The sequence below is a fragment of the Oncorhynchus tshawytscha genome, linkage group LG04, assembly GCF_018296145.1.
Source record: "Oncorhynchus tshawytscha isolate Ot180627B linkage group LG04, Otsh_v2.0, whole genome shotgun sequence".
Lineage (NCBI taxonomy): Eukaryota > Metazoa > Chordata > Actinopteri > Salmoniformes > Salmonidae > Oncorhynchus > Oncorhynchus tshawytscha.
Window position 1 is genome coordinate 42588209 of NC_056432.1, and position 14724 is coordinate 42602932.

Sequence of the window (14724 nt, forward strand, 5' to 3'; positions counted from 1 at the left end):
TTAAAACATAAGAATGAGTGTGAGTTGTCTTCACAACCCGGCTCGTGGGAAGTGACAAAGAGCTCTTATAGGACCAGGGCACAAATAATAATCAATAATTTTGCTCTTTATTTATCCATCTTATATATGAAGCTTTATTTGTTCATTGAAAATTGTGAATAACTCACAGGTTAATGAGAAGGGTGTGCTTGAAAGGATGCACATAACTCTGCAATGTTGGGTTGTATTGGAGAGAGTCTCAATCTTAAATAATTTCCCACACAAAGTCTGTGCCTGTATTTAGTTTATGCTAGTGAGGGCCGTGAATGCCCTCTCACATAGGTACGTGGTTGCAAAGGGCATCAGTGTCTTAACAGCGCGATTTGCCAAGGCAAGAAACTCTGAGCGTAGCCCAATCCAGAAATCTGGCAGTGGCTTCAGATTAAATTCCATTTTCACAGAACTGCTTTATGCAATTTCGATGAGACTCTCTTGTTCAGATATCGATAAATGGACTGGAGGCAGTGCATGAAAGGGATAACGAATCCAGTTGTTTGTGTCGTCCATTCTGGGAAATTACCTGCGTAATTGCGCACCAAACTCAGAGGTTCTTCGCTATATCACATTTGACATTGTCCGTAAGTGTGAGTTAATTTGCACACAAAAAAAATCATACAATGATGGAAAGACCTGTGTATTGTCCAATTTTGTCCCGCACATTGAATATAGTTGCGGAGAGTCCCCGTAATCATAGATTCAGATCATTCAGGCGAGAATAAACATCACCCAGATAGGCCAGTCATGTGAAAAACTCGTCATCATGCAAGTGGTCAGACAAGTGAAAATGAAAAACTAAGTTTGTCTCTCAATTTTAAAAAAACGTGTCAATACTTTGCCCCTTGACAACCAGCGCACTTCTGTATGTTGTAAAAGCGTTACATGGTCGCTGCCCATATCAGTGCATAGTGCAGAAAATACACGAGAGGGGCCTTGCTTTAAACAAAGTTAACAATTTTAACTGTAGTGTCCAAAACGTCTTTCAAGTTGTCAGGCATTCCCTTGGCAGCAAGAGCCTCTCGGTGGATGCTACAGTGTACCCAAGTGGCGTCGGGAGCTCGGGCCTGTCATATCTGTCAATGCAATAGAATCTTACTCCGATGCATTGTGCTTACAACCAAATATCTTGCATAGTTCGTTTTGCATACTCAATATACATAATACAGTGCTCCGCTCTCATGCTATGAGGGCATTCTCCGACGATGTTCTCATGAGTACGCTTGTGAGAAGGAGAATGCATAAAACATTACATTTGAGAAGCACTCGCACTCCCCCTACTGTATTACCTCATGCTTCACCTCCCTATTTACTGAACCTTCTTCCAGCCAGGACAATAGCAACAAGACAAAACAAGATATTCACAAAGCAAATATAATAACTATTACCAGCTAGATATTTAAATCATAATAATCTAACTAGCTAGCTAGCTAAACAGGCAAACATGACAAACTAATGTTATGCAAGGTAGATGTAAATATTTTGGGGGTACCTACCAATTCTTCGTGGCTAGCTAGCTAGATAGCCCTATTGACTTATTGTGGGCTTGTGATCTACGGTATGTAGGCAGGTAAACATGCCAAAATGAACACAGCATGTATTTATTAACATATCAAACATTTCATTCCGATAACGGAGTGTATTTTCTCTCACTTCAGCTCAAATAATGAAATAACTGTTTAAGAAATTTTACGTGGTTGCATTTTAAAAATTAAATTGAATTGCATACTTTCCGTTGAAGCTTGCATTGATGCATGCTTCAAAATATGTAGAATTGGAGTACGCATTCGATAAGTGCCCACCATGCTCCATTTTGCATACTTAGACATACTCCGAACCTTCCATGCTCCAATTTGCATGCCCGGAGCATGGTAGTATGCTTTTTGAGAAACACCCCAAGTCTTGCATAGTTCGTTTTGGTTCAGTATGTTGCATTGAAAGTGGCTAATATTGCGTTGATTCAATCACAATTACCACAGTAAAGGGAAATGTTGATAGTGTTAACTAACAGGGAAAAGTCTAGAAAGTTGAGCGAAGTTCAAACTAGTGCGTCTCTGCGCAGGCAGATATTTATTCTGCACGGCAGTCCTGAGGGAGAAGCTTAGAGGGAACATTGGTTACACTTACATTCAGCATCTTTTGAATTTCGGAAGGAGAAGGGATATTTGGCCCAAAGGCTTGGTCAAGGCTTGCAACGAGACGTGCTTTGTGGCTTTGGCTACTGTTTCTACACTAGCAGTGAAACAGCAATGTCTTGGCATTAGTAGGGATAAGTGAACATACCAAAATGGGGTGCGTGAGCGTGTCTCCTCTTCACTATGCATCTGCCATGTGAGTTCTCTACCAGCGGGTTGAGGCAGGGGCCGCAGTGTGAGCTGCCCGGCTGGCAGAAATGACGCCCTGCTCGGGCACAGTCTAAGCTCCGCGGGCATACTGAAGAAGACCCTGTGGAGATAGTAAGACACAGAGTAACATTAGTATTCACATCCATTTGGATTTTAACGCCAGTGCACCTGCGCTAACAGTGAAAAGGCGAGCCCATCTCTTCCTGACTGTTGGTGCTAACGTCAGCAGACATTTTACTTTAACATGTTCCTGTAAAAATGCCAATCAAATGTATTGTCAATCAAAACACCAGTCTCTTATGACAATACCCATTGAGGCTTCCACACAAATTGGACACACACACTAGAGAACTAAGCATATAACATTATGCACAGAGGCATCTCATGAGTCTTATAGCCTAGCTATTATCAGTGTGCCTAAGGTGACAACGGAAGAGTGAGTGAGAAAGAGAGAAAATAGACAAAGGAAAAAATAGAATCATAATTACTGGTGCCTGACAGTACGTCATCTAATATAATACGCCTCCAGGCCAGCCCTACCACTCACTGAGCTACAGCTAATCAGAATAGATACTGCGTCCCAAAATGGCACCCCATTTCCTGTGTAATGCACTCCTGTTGACCAGAGCACTGGTCACAATAAGTGCACTACATAGGGAATAGGGTGCCATTTGAGTCACAGCTCTAGTTTTAGCTGAGGATACACCTAGTCGGACATCTACTTCACTACCTCTCAGGAAAACCAGCCAAATTCCTCACTGTACCAAATCTCAGTCAGAGAAACCAAACTCCTCTGAAGTCTGAGGGCAGTCTTTAGTTTGTAGACTTTGTTATCGAAGGGTCAGAAATGATTCTGCAGGTTTAGGATACGATGGAGGAGGTTGAAATCCTTCACTCTGATGTGAACAGAATATTAAACTACAGTATTACTTGACCGGTGTTTGATGTCGTTTTGGGGCCATGGTCAAGTGGCCTCTGTCGCCACCTGACCGGTGTGTAGTGGGGTGGAGGTGGACAGGCTCTCTGGGCTGGGGGCCTATATGGGCCAGCAGGTGGGTGCTAAGATAAGGGAAAAGACTGTGCTGTTAGCTAAAGGCCCTTTTCTCATGGAATAGTAACCCTCACTGTGACCAGAACAGTGAGTGAGTCAGTCAGTCTGCCCAAGGCTCCTGACTCCTGTTGGGTTGTATGTTTGGTGTCATGTTGAGATAGGTGTTTTTACTGTTAGGCAGGCTGATTAAACTCCTAACCGACCAAATGACAGACCCTGGTCAAAAGTAGTGCACTACATAGGCCAGGGAATAGCCAATTGGGAAGAAGCCTTAGTCTTTGTGTGTGTGTGTGTGTGTGTGTGTGTGTATGTATGAGAGGTCTTGGCTGGGCTCGACTTAGCAAGGCTGTTAGAGGATTCATACAACCAGCCGTAGGCTTGTTCTTCTCTGCCTGCCAATGCTCTGTAAGCATTCAATAGGCTGAGGGAAGCAAATAATTAAAAGTAAACTTATCAATATTAACCCCTTACTTACTCTCCCCCCAAAAAGAAGTCAGCCAACCACTGAAACTCTAGGCTGCCGTGGTTGCCATAACGACTGCCATGGCAACAGACAGCGTGACATCAGGTGTGAGTCAAACTGTGAATGTAGAATCCGAGGATGGAAAGAAGGGGTGGGGGAAGGTGGGATTAAGACAAACTAAGATTAAGACGAACGATAGCGAGAAGAGAACATTTATTTTAAGTGGGTTAGTAAACTTTAAAGGACATAGTGTTTATTTTAAGTAGTAAACTATGCTCCAGTCTGCTTCTGATAAGTGTTATCAATGAGATATGAGTTTTGACCCTGAAAAGCAAAAACAAACCCTTGAATCTTATTTGAATGTAATTTTAAAGTAGCTAAAAAAAGCTACAAATACTGACCTATATTTATTCCCCCTCATTCTCATGGCCTACAAATTGCAGCCTATTTCGTCCAGGGCTCTGGTCAAAAGTAGTGCACTATGTAGGGAATAGGGTGCAATTTGGTACGCACATTCAGTTTTCCTGATCTGACTAATTAACTCAATAACTGGCCCAAATGGCTTGTTTTTGCACTTGACAAATCAGGCTTCTCAATTGGTTCTGAAAGGGAGCAGATCTCCTGTAATCTTCATTCAGCACCAGCAGGCTATAATCACCCCCCCCATCTCATTTTCCTCAGAGAGCACGGTCTCTCAACAATATGCTAGTCTAGACCCTGGCTATGGCCACGAAACTTTAGAAGAAACGAGAGAGGACGGAATACGGTTTCCTCAGCAGCGTGACAAAAAAATAAAAAATAACTACTTGAGATTACCCTGTAAACCATGTAATTAAAAATGACAAAAACATTGAAAAGGAGAAAATAGGTTGTGAGGGGTATGAACAAACAACAAGACCCAGGTCTTTACAAAGCATCCATGTCAACTAGTGATGGTCTTCCATAGGCAGCAGCCAGCTGCTTGCCACCTAAGCAGGCACAACTGACTACAAGTTTTTCATCATTCTCCACACCTATCCGTGGGTCAATAAATCCACAACTGACGCATATAACCAAATCCTCTCTGGGTACACTTGAGGTCGCCTCGTTCATCTGGCAGCACACGTTGCGTCCCAAATGGCATCATATTCCTATCTAATGCTCTACTTTTGACCTCGTATTAAGGGAATAGGGTGCCATTTGGGAAGCGCTGTAGTCCATCTAGCAGCATACTGTATGCAAAACAGAAGACGTAAATGTAGTACTGCGATCTCTCCAACTCTACCAAACTGAGTTGAGTCAAGTAGACGGTCTCCTCCATTTTGATGTGAAGGGGTTTTATGCCTATGAACTGTCTGCCAAAGTTAATTCCATTTAAAACTACTGAAGACCTGGAATAGAAAAACAATGGCAATCATTTTATGGGAACTCCAATGAATTCTATAAACAGAATTTAAATTGAACCCTTGTGTGGTGGGGGTCATGGTTTTTGTTATTCACCCAATGTTTACGGGTCTCATAACCCAATAATTTGATTTGATTTGATTTGATAATGTTGTTGGACTTTCAAAACAACACAGCTGTAACAATTTACATAAAGACCTAAAATGTTGACATATCAATTACAAGCAATATAGACAGCATACATGGTTAACATGTGCCATTTACCTCACATATATCCATAAAAGTGCCATTCCTTTTTAAAAAATATATATAATCAAGACATGGGTGGAATAAAATCATGATTATATTGAACAAATATAAACGCAAAAGTTATCACTATTGATGTTTTTTGCTTTGAATTGAACAAATCGGAAGGACAACATGACAAACGTGTTGTACGCCGTGACGTTGAAGAATATCAAACGGCCAGCGTAGGGTTCTTCTTTTGCAGCTGTAGCCAGTCACCAGCTTGTCTAAATTGTCCACCCCTCCTTTTATGGTATTGTAATGTTACGTACTGTTTCTACCATCGTCGGCTTCCTCGAGGAGCTCCTGTCCCAGCTTGTGCAATGTAAAAACGTGTTGCGTGATGTTGTGATGTTGTGGCCACGGAGTCCCTGTGTCACATCCAGGACAACCCACATCCCTTGGTTCTTCTCAGGGGCTCCTCCATCTAACTGCCACGTATACCCTTGCAAGTTCCACGCATATGATGAAGCAGCATCACAGGCAGCTCAGATCTTGATTCCATATTTTGTGGGTTTAGACAGTATGTACTGCTTGAAGGGGCAACGGCCCCTAAATGGCAGAAGCTGCTCAGCAACAGTAACATTGGCCCCAGGGTTGTAAAAACAAGGGAAGGCGGTCCACCCACTTGTCCCACACTGACCTGATTGCAGCTAGCTTGTCTCTCTGCAGCCGATGTTCTTCACATAAAATGAGCAAAGGCCAATGTGTCTCAAGTTGAAAAAATAATTACATTTGATCATTTTTCTTTCAGTAAACATTTAAAATGGGCTCCACGAACACCACATAAGGGTTAATTGACTCAAATTAAAATGGTATGACTATGGGGATTATCAAAGCACTACGGCACGGTACGGTCTACGGCACGTGCGATAGCTCCTCCACAACCTGCCACCTATTAGGGCTGGTGATCCTCAGGGCTAGGCAGGCTGTGTGAGGTCAGATAGCTAGCTGTACGCTGCTGTCAGAGGCCAGACATTGAGCCCCGTGTACCTAGGGCACTGAAGGGTGGCGACCGGGGCGCTAATCTGAACCGGGGCAGTGTCCTGTCATGTCATTTACAAATAGAAGACTCTGCCTCTATCAAGCTGTCTGTCTGTCTATCCGTTTGAGGGATGTCAACAGGAAGAGTCCAGACTGATTAGCATCCTCTTTTAGGCTAATTGTTTAGTATTAAGACTTAAGTATGTCCCAAATGGCACCCTATTTCCCATATAGTGCACTCTTTTTGACCAGTGCCCTGGTGCACTATATAGGGAACACTAGGATTCCATTTGGGACACAACCTTACACTCTTTCAGAGGGTGTTATAGAAAAGACAGTTCTATATTGGGCCCTTGGCTCACTTCTGCTCCATCTGTTTAGAGCCATTTTCTGTTCACCATCAAAAAGCCCGTTCGAGTGATGCGTGCGCATCCCAACATCAAAAAGCGCTGTAGCAGGATAGCTAACACTGATGTCGGGACCTTGACAAATTTAACAGTGAGTGAGTGATGACCATATTAACACCCAAGACTGTTGGCTATAGCTCTGTTCAACAAGTACATTCATCTTCTGGCTTTATCTCTGTAATTAACAAATATATAAAACGCAACAATTTAAAAGATTTTATTGAGTTACATTTTATGTAAAGAAAATCAGTCAACGGACATAAATTCATTAGGCCTTAATCTATGGATTTCACATGACTAGGCAGGGGTGCAGCCATGGGTTGGTCTGGGAGGGTATAGCCAGGTCCAGCCAATCAGAATGAGTTTTTCCCCACAGAAGGGCTTTGTTACAGACAGAAACACTCCTCAGCATCCCTCCCCTGATCCCACAGGTGAAGATGCCAGATATGGAGGTCCTGGGCTGGCTTGGTTACACGTGGTTTGCGGTTGTGAGGCCGGTTGGACGTACTGTCAACGTTTAGCATCTACTTTTATGTTTTTTCCATGACCAAACATCTCTCTAGCTACCCCTTATTCCACAATAAGCCTTTCACACCCAATGGTCCCTCAACTTCGTACAATTCGGGAACTCTCCATCTCCTCTTTAAACCCAACCTACCTTCCCCCATTTTCCCTACGCTGCTTCCTTCACTTGTTCTTCTCCTGATTTGATAACATCTAGACTCAGTAGCGTTTAAAAAAAAAATGTAAGTGTTGTGGTGTACCGTTTTTGCTACCTGTGTAATGCTGTCCTCCTGCTTACTCTGGGGTTCAGACTGAATGCAGTGGTAAACGTGCTGCTCACAATTAACAGCAGCAACGTAGACCTGGTAAATTGACAAGAAAGGTGTTGATATAGCTGCGTTTAGGTATGGCTTCCTTGTTTTGAGTATGTTTAGTGTGTTTCTCATTCTGCTGGAGCGGACCTAGTATTTTATATAAAACCTACCTTCCTTGTCCAGTTTTTCCATTTCTAACTCATCCACCAAAATATACTGTTTTTACAGGCCATTTGTGCTGGTCTAATTCCTAAAATGGAAAAGCATAAGAATCTGTGCGCTCTCGGATAGTAATAATACTTCTTATGGTGCTTCGGGATGTCCCAGGTTTGTGGCATTGATTAATAAATCATTTAATGTTTACTTAAAAATTCAGATGTTTATATGTTATGTATAAAAGGGATATACTCAGAGTTTATTAGAGACACCCATCTAGTACTGGGTCAGACCCCACTTTTCTTCCAGAACTGCCTGAATTATTTGGGGCATTCTACAAAGGTGTCGGAAACGTTCCACAGGGATGTTGGCCCATGCTGACACGATGGCATCACGCAGTTGCTGCAGATTGGAAGGCGGTACATTCATGCTTTACAGCCCATTCCATCTTATCCCAAATATGATCCATTGAGTTAAGGTCTGGAGACTGAGCAGGCCACTCAAGAATACTGATCTCACGGTCATGTTCCAGGCGATGTTGTTCCCTCCTCAATTGTCCAGTGTTGATGATTGCGTGCCCAATGAAGCCGATTTCACTTAATTTTAGCTGATAGGAGTGGAACCCGGTGTGTTGTCGTGACAAGGATCAACAAGTTGTGCATTCCGAGATGTCGTTCTGCACACCACTCTTGTACTACTCCGTTATTTTTCTGTTTGTGGCCCATCTGTTAGCTTGCACGATTTTTGCCATTCTCTTCCGCCCTATACTCAACAAGCTGTTTTGCCCACAGGACTACCCCCGACTGGATGTTTTTTGTTTGTCGCACCACTCCCGGTAAACCCTAGACACTGTCGTGCATGAAAAGCCCAGGAGTTTAGCCGTTTGAGACACTGGATCAGGCACTTGGCACCAATGATCATACCACGCTCAAGGTTGCTTAGTCACAATGTCCTATTCTATCATTCAATCGAACAGCACCTGAATGCTTCAATGCCTGTTTGCCTACTTTACCAACCTGCCCTCCAAATACACCCCTGCTGTCTTCAACCAGGATCTCAGCGATCACTGTCTCATTGCTTGCATCCGTAATGGGTCTGTGGTCATGCGACCACCCCTCATCACTGTCAAACGCTCCCTAAAACACTTCATCGAGCAGGCCTTTCTAATCGACCTGGCCCGGGTATCCTGGAAGGATATTGACCTCATTCCATCAGTAGAAGATGCCTGGTTATTCTTTAAAAGTGCTTTCCTCACAATCTTAAATAAGCATGCCCCATTCAAAAAATGTAGAACCAGGAACAGATATAGCCCGTAGTTCACTCCAGACCTGACTGCCTTTGACCAGCACAAAAACATCCTGTGGATGCATTAGCATCGAATAGTCCCCGCGATATGCAACCTTTCAGGGAAGTTAGGAACAAATATACACATGCAGTTAGGAAAGCAAAGGCTAGCTTTTTCAAACAGAATTTTTCATCCTGCAGCACAAACGCCAAAAAGTTCTGGAACACTGTAAAGTCCATGGAGAATAAGGCTAGGAAACACTGTCGCCACTGATAAATCCACGATAATTGAGAATTTCAATAAGCATTTTTCTACGGCTGGCCATGCTTACCACCTGGCCACCTCTACCCTGGTCAACAGCCCTGCACCCCCCACAGCAACTTGCCCAAGCCTCCCCCATTTCTCCTTCTTCACCCAAATCCAGATAGCTGATGTTCTGAAAGAGCTGCAAATCAGCAGGGCTAGACAATCTGGACCCTCTCTTTCTAAAATTATCATCCGAAATTGTTGCAATCCCTATTACTAGCCTGTTCAAAGATTGGAAAGCTGACGCGGTCATCTCCCTCTTCAAAGGGGGAGACACTCTAGACCCAAACTGCTACAGACCTATATCTATCCTATCCTGCCTTTCTAAGGTCTTCGAAAGACAAGTTAACAAACAGATCAACGACCATTTTGAATCCCACCGTACCTTCTCCGCTATGCAATCTGGTTTCCGAGCTGGTCATGGGTGCACCTCGATAAGAGACAAGAGACAATACTGTGCAGCTGTATTCATAGACCTGGCCAAGGCTTTCGACTCGGTCAATCACCACATTCTTATCGGCAGACTCAACAGCCTTGGTTTCTCAAATGACTGCTTCGCCTGGTTCACCAACTACTTCTCAGACAGAGTTCAGTGTGTCAAATCGGAGGGCCTGTTGTCCAGAACTCTGGCAGTCTCTATGGGGGTGCCGCAGGGTTCAATTCTCTGGCCGACTATTCTCTGTATACATCAATCATGTCGCTCTTGCTGCTGGTGATTCTCTGATCCACCTCTATGCAGATGATACCATTTCTGTATACTTCTGGCCTTTCTTTGGACACGGTTTAATTAACCTCCAGAGAGCTTAAATGCCATACAACTCTCCTTCCGTGACCTCCAACTGCTCTTAAAATGCAAGTAAAACTAAATGAAAGCTCTTCAACCGATCGCGACAAGCACCTGCCCGCCCGTCCAGCATCACTACTTTGGACGGTTCTGACTTAGAATATGTGGACAACTACAAATACCTAGGTGTCTGGTTAGACTGTAAACTCTCCTTCCAGACTCATATTAAGCATCTCCAATCCAAAATTAAATCTAGAAATCGGCTTCCTATTTCGCAAAAGCATCCTTCACTTATGCTGCCACACATACCCTCGTAAAACTGACTATCCTGCCGATCCTGGACTTTGGCGATGTCATTTACAAAATAACCTCCAACACTCTACTCAGCAAATTGGATGCAGTCTATGTTAAGGGAATTTTTTTATCAATAATGACTAATTATGTATACATTTCAATACTATTATGTTACTGTATATGTATGAATTTTCTTTTTAATCCTAGTACTGAATATAATGTGTGTAAATATAATCAAGAATTAGAACAATGACTGTCTGTTCCTTGGTAGAAATGAATGAACTATATCGCCAGACTGGCTAGAATGCTTATCTACACTGGCTGACCTTGGCTCTAGGTGAGGGGGGAAAGCTTGAGAACTACAGAGCCTTTCTACCAGTGTCAAGAAGAGACGGAACATTTAGAAAACGCTAACGTCATTTTCAGTTTATAACCTGTGGTAAAATGTGTAAGGAGCAGTACTCTCATGAATAAAAGCTGCTGTTTGACTTTAAGACTGGGCTCTGTCCATTTTTATAAAATAAGGGTCATACAAATCCTTATGAATTGACAGTGTTTAATTTTAATTGGGTATTAAAACAGAGGAATTTAATTCCTGCAACAGTCTATCACAGTGCCATCCGTTTTGCCCCCAAAGCCCGATATACTACCCACCACTGCAACCTGTATGCTCTCGTTGGCTGGCCTTCATATCCGTCGCCAAACCCACTGACTCCAGGTAATCTATAAGTCGTTGCTAGGTAAAGCCCCACCTTAGCTCACTGTTCACCATAGAAGCACCCACCCGCAGCACGCACTCCAGCAGGTATATTTCACTGGTCACACCCAAAGCCAATTTCTCCTTTGGCCGCCTTTCCTTCCAGTTCTCTGCTGCCAATGACTGGAACAAACTGCAAAAATCACTGAAGCTGGAGACTCATAACCCCCTCCCTAGCTTTAAGCACCAGCTGTCAGAGCAGCTCACAGATCACTGCACATAGCCAATCTGTAAATAGCCCATCCAACTACTTCTTCCCCATACTGTATTTATTCATTTATTTAGCTCCTTTGCACTCCCGTACTACTACTTGCACACTCATCTATCACCCCAGTGTTTAATTTGCCATACTGTAATAATTTCGCCACTATGGCCTATTTATTGCCTCACCCCCCCTTATCCTATCTCACTTGCACACACTGTATATAGACTTTCTCTATTGTATTATTGACTGTATGTTTGTTTATTCCATGTGTAAGTCCGTGTTGTTGTTTGTGTCGCACTGCTTTGCTTTATTTTGGCCAGGTCGCAGTTGTAAATGAGAACTTGTTCTCAACTAGCCTACCTGGTTAAATAAAAGGTGAAATAAAACATTTAAAAAATAATCATATAACAAGCCATGCCTCACTGTCTGTAGGTGCGGCCCATTTTCAAGAATGGATGGCGTACCTAAAACTGGCCGGTGAGTATGTATTTTTTACCATTTTGATTTCTTTAAAAACAATTGTTGGAGTTCAGGTGTTTGACCTGATCGATGGGTGACCAGGTGCATTTTTCTCAAATAAATATGCTTATTCATTTATGATTGTGGATAGATGTGTTGTGTGTTAAACTGGCTTAAAATCTGCAACAGGACATGTCAACAATTTACTTCGGAATTGCTTTAATACAGCAGTCCATTCTATTACCACGAATTGAAAGGGATTTCCCCTTGTTCATATAGTTGTCAGAAATGATAAGGCATTAAATCAAGACCTCCACCGGCTGAAGGAGAAAAGGATCTGGTAAAATAAAGGTATGTTGCTAATATCACCTAGGTAGGTAGCTCGCTACTTATATTGCTGCTTTGCAAAAAACTAGCCTACTATTCATGGCACATTCTAAATATCTGACTGCTACTAGGATAGTCTTCTGTACAAGACCAAAAGGATGTAAAAACAAATTAGTTAAATAAAATATGGAAGAGTAACGTTAAAATGTTCAATATATCTTTTGTTTTGGATCAAGGTAACTAGCTAGCTACATGACAGCTAAAGTGTCAGCTAGAGATGAAGTGCAGGAGCTTGCAGGGATTTGTAGTCTTGTATGATGTCTACTTTGATGCTAATTTGCATTTTTGAATCAGAGTAAATAGCCGAATATATTGATAAAAGCCACATTGTCCGAGAGAGATTTACATGGATATCAAAACATCACACCAAGGTAAGCCTACACGAAACACAGCCCTTATTTGAAGTGTTTCTAAAATCCACAATAAATAAAATAAAATGGTGGAAAAACAATTGGAACCATTTCAGTCTTTGACCGCTTGGTTTTATGGGTATTATAACGCGTCCAATGTGGAGCTCAATAGTCCCATATAGTAACCGACTAAACTCCACATGATTTATGATCCAGAACAATGGTGTGTGTAATTGCAGGCTGTTCTGTGGGTGCTAAAATCAATTGTGTTTTTAATTTTAAGAAATGCCATTTTATGTGACGTGGGTGCTCCAGTCAGTCCACACTAGTCGCCGCTCAACTCCAATTGTAAATCGTTGAGTTTAAAAATCCGGCTATAGAGTTGAGCCATGATAATCTGCTTTACTTTTATATTCACACAGTAAGAGAAAAAGCCTCACTGCTTGTCTCCTGTCTTGTCATATGAAATGAGTAAATGTCATTATGTATTGAATTGAAAATCACAGATTTCACTTTTTCAGTCTGGCTCCCTTCTAGCTCTGGTCGATGGCATATGGGTGTAATGACAAGCCAGTTATGCATATATTAGTGATCTATTCCATATTGATAGCAGGACACAATACATTTGAGACAGAGAAATGTTTGCACCTGAAACTAATGCAAATTAGTCATCTCCAGATGCAATGTCCAACAATCTGGTGGCCAGTTGAAGTGGCAATCTGGGATTCAAACAGCTAAAAGTTATGAGTCATACTGCAGCTCAATGCTCTAGTAATATGATGTCACATTTCCTCAAAATGTTCTCTGGGGGAAATGGCCTGAAATAGGCAACTGCTTGCCCTCTGTGTCTAGAGTGGCCATGGTCTCAAGTGTATTACATAGAATTGTTCATGGTGTTTTGTAAGTGAGCAAGCTATACTGTAGGGCAGGGTCCCCCAACTGGTTTAATTTGACCCCCCCCGTTTATAAAATAAACAAGTCATGTGTTGGTCCCATTTTCATGAGCTGAAAAAAAGATCAAGGAAATCTTCGATAAACACAAAAAGCTTCTATCAAATGCTGTGCACAAATCTGTTTACATCCCTGTTAGTGAGCATTTCAAAATAATCCTTCCACTTGACAGGTGTGGCATATCAAGAAGCTGATTAAACGGCATGATCGTCACACATGTGCACCTTGTACTGGGGACAATAGAATTCCACTCTAAAATGTGCAGTTTTGTCACACAACACCAAAGCGGTCTCAAGAGTTGAGGGAGTGTGCAATTAGCTTTCTGACTGCAGGAATGTCTACCAGAGCTGTTGCCAGAGATGTAATGTTAATTTCTCTACCATAAACTGCCTCCAACAGCCATTGAAGAGGAGTGGGACAACATCCACAATCAACAGCCTGATCAACTCAACGTGAAGGAGAAGTATTGCGCTGCATGATGCAAATGGTGGTCACACCAGATATGGCTTTCTGAATGGCTTTCATTAACTGTAACTCAGTAAAATCTTGGGAATTGTTGCATTTATATTTTTCTTCAGTGTATATTATTTTTTTGCATTTTCATTGTTGGACACGGAATACAAAAAAAACTTCAAATACAAGCATTTTGCTACACCCGCAATAACATCTGCTAAAATGTGTGAATAGTGAAAATCTGTTCCCAAGTATTCCCACACACAATAGAGAGACGTGATTGTATACAAATATAAGCAAGGTTTGAAATTACTATGTTTTAGTCAAATACATCTGTTTGGGCTTCTTGTGGTCAATTTGCAGTGTAATAATTATTTGTAGTCAAGTTCCAGTCCACCGACTAACAAAAAAGGAATCAGCCAGTAGCTGAATTTAGTTGATGATCCCAGGTGTAGAGTCTGAAGTAACCTCATCCCAAAGCTCAATTTCTACCACATAAAGGGAAAGCCGGCTGGGGACAAGATTAGGTCTGAAGTATTGTTAGGTCTGAAGTATTGTACATGTGTAA

General features: G+C 42.2%; 1 protein-coding gene across 1 annotated transcript in view; it reads right to left on the reverse strand.

The window, feature by feature from the left end:
- The window catches only part of npdc1b (neural proliferation, differentiation and control, 1b), a 44704-nt gene that overhangs the window by 12796 nt on the left and 17184 nt on the right, over nt 1–14724 (reverse strand). The window contains exon 2 of the mRNA XM_024418174.2: nt 2317–2478. Coding sequence (XP_024273942.1) covers nt 2317–2478 — 162 coding nt within the window. The remainder of the gene's footprint in view (nt 1–2316; nt 2479–14724) is intronic.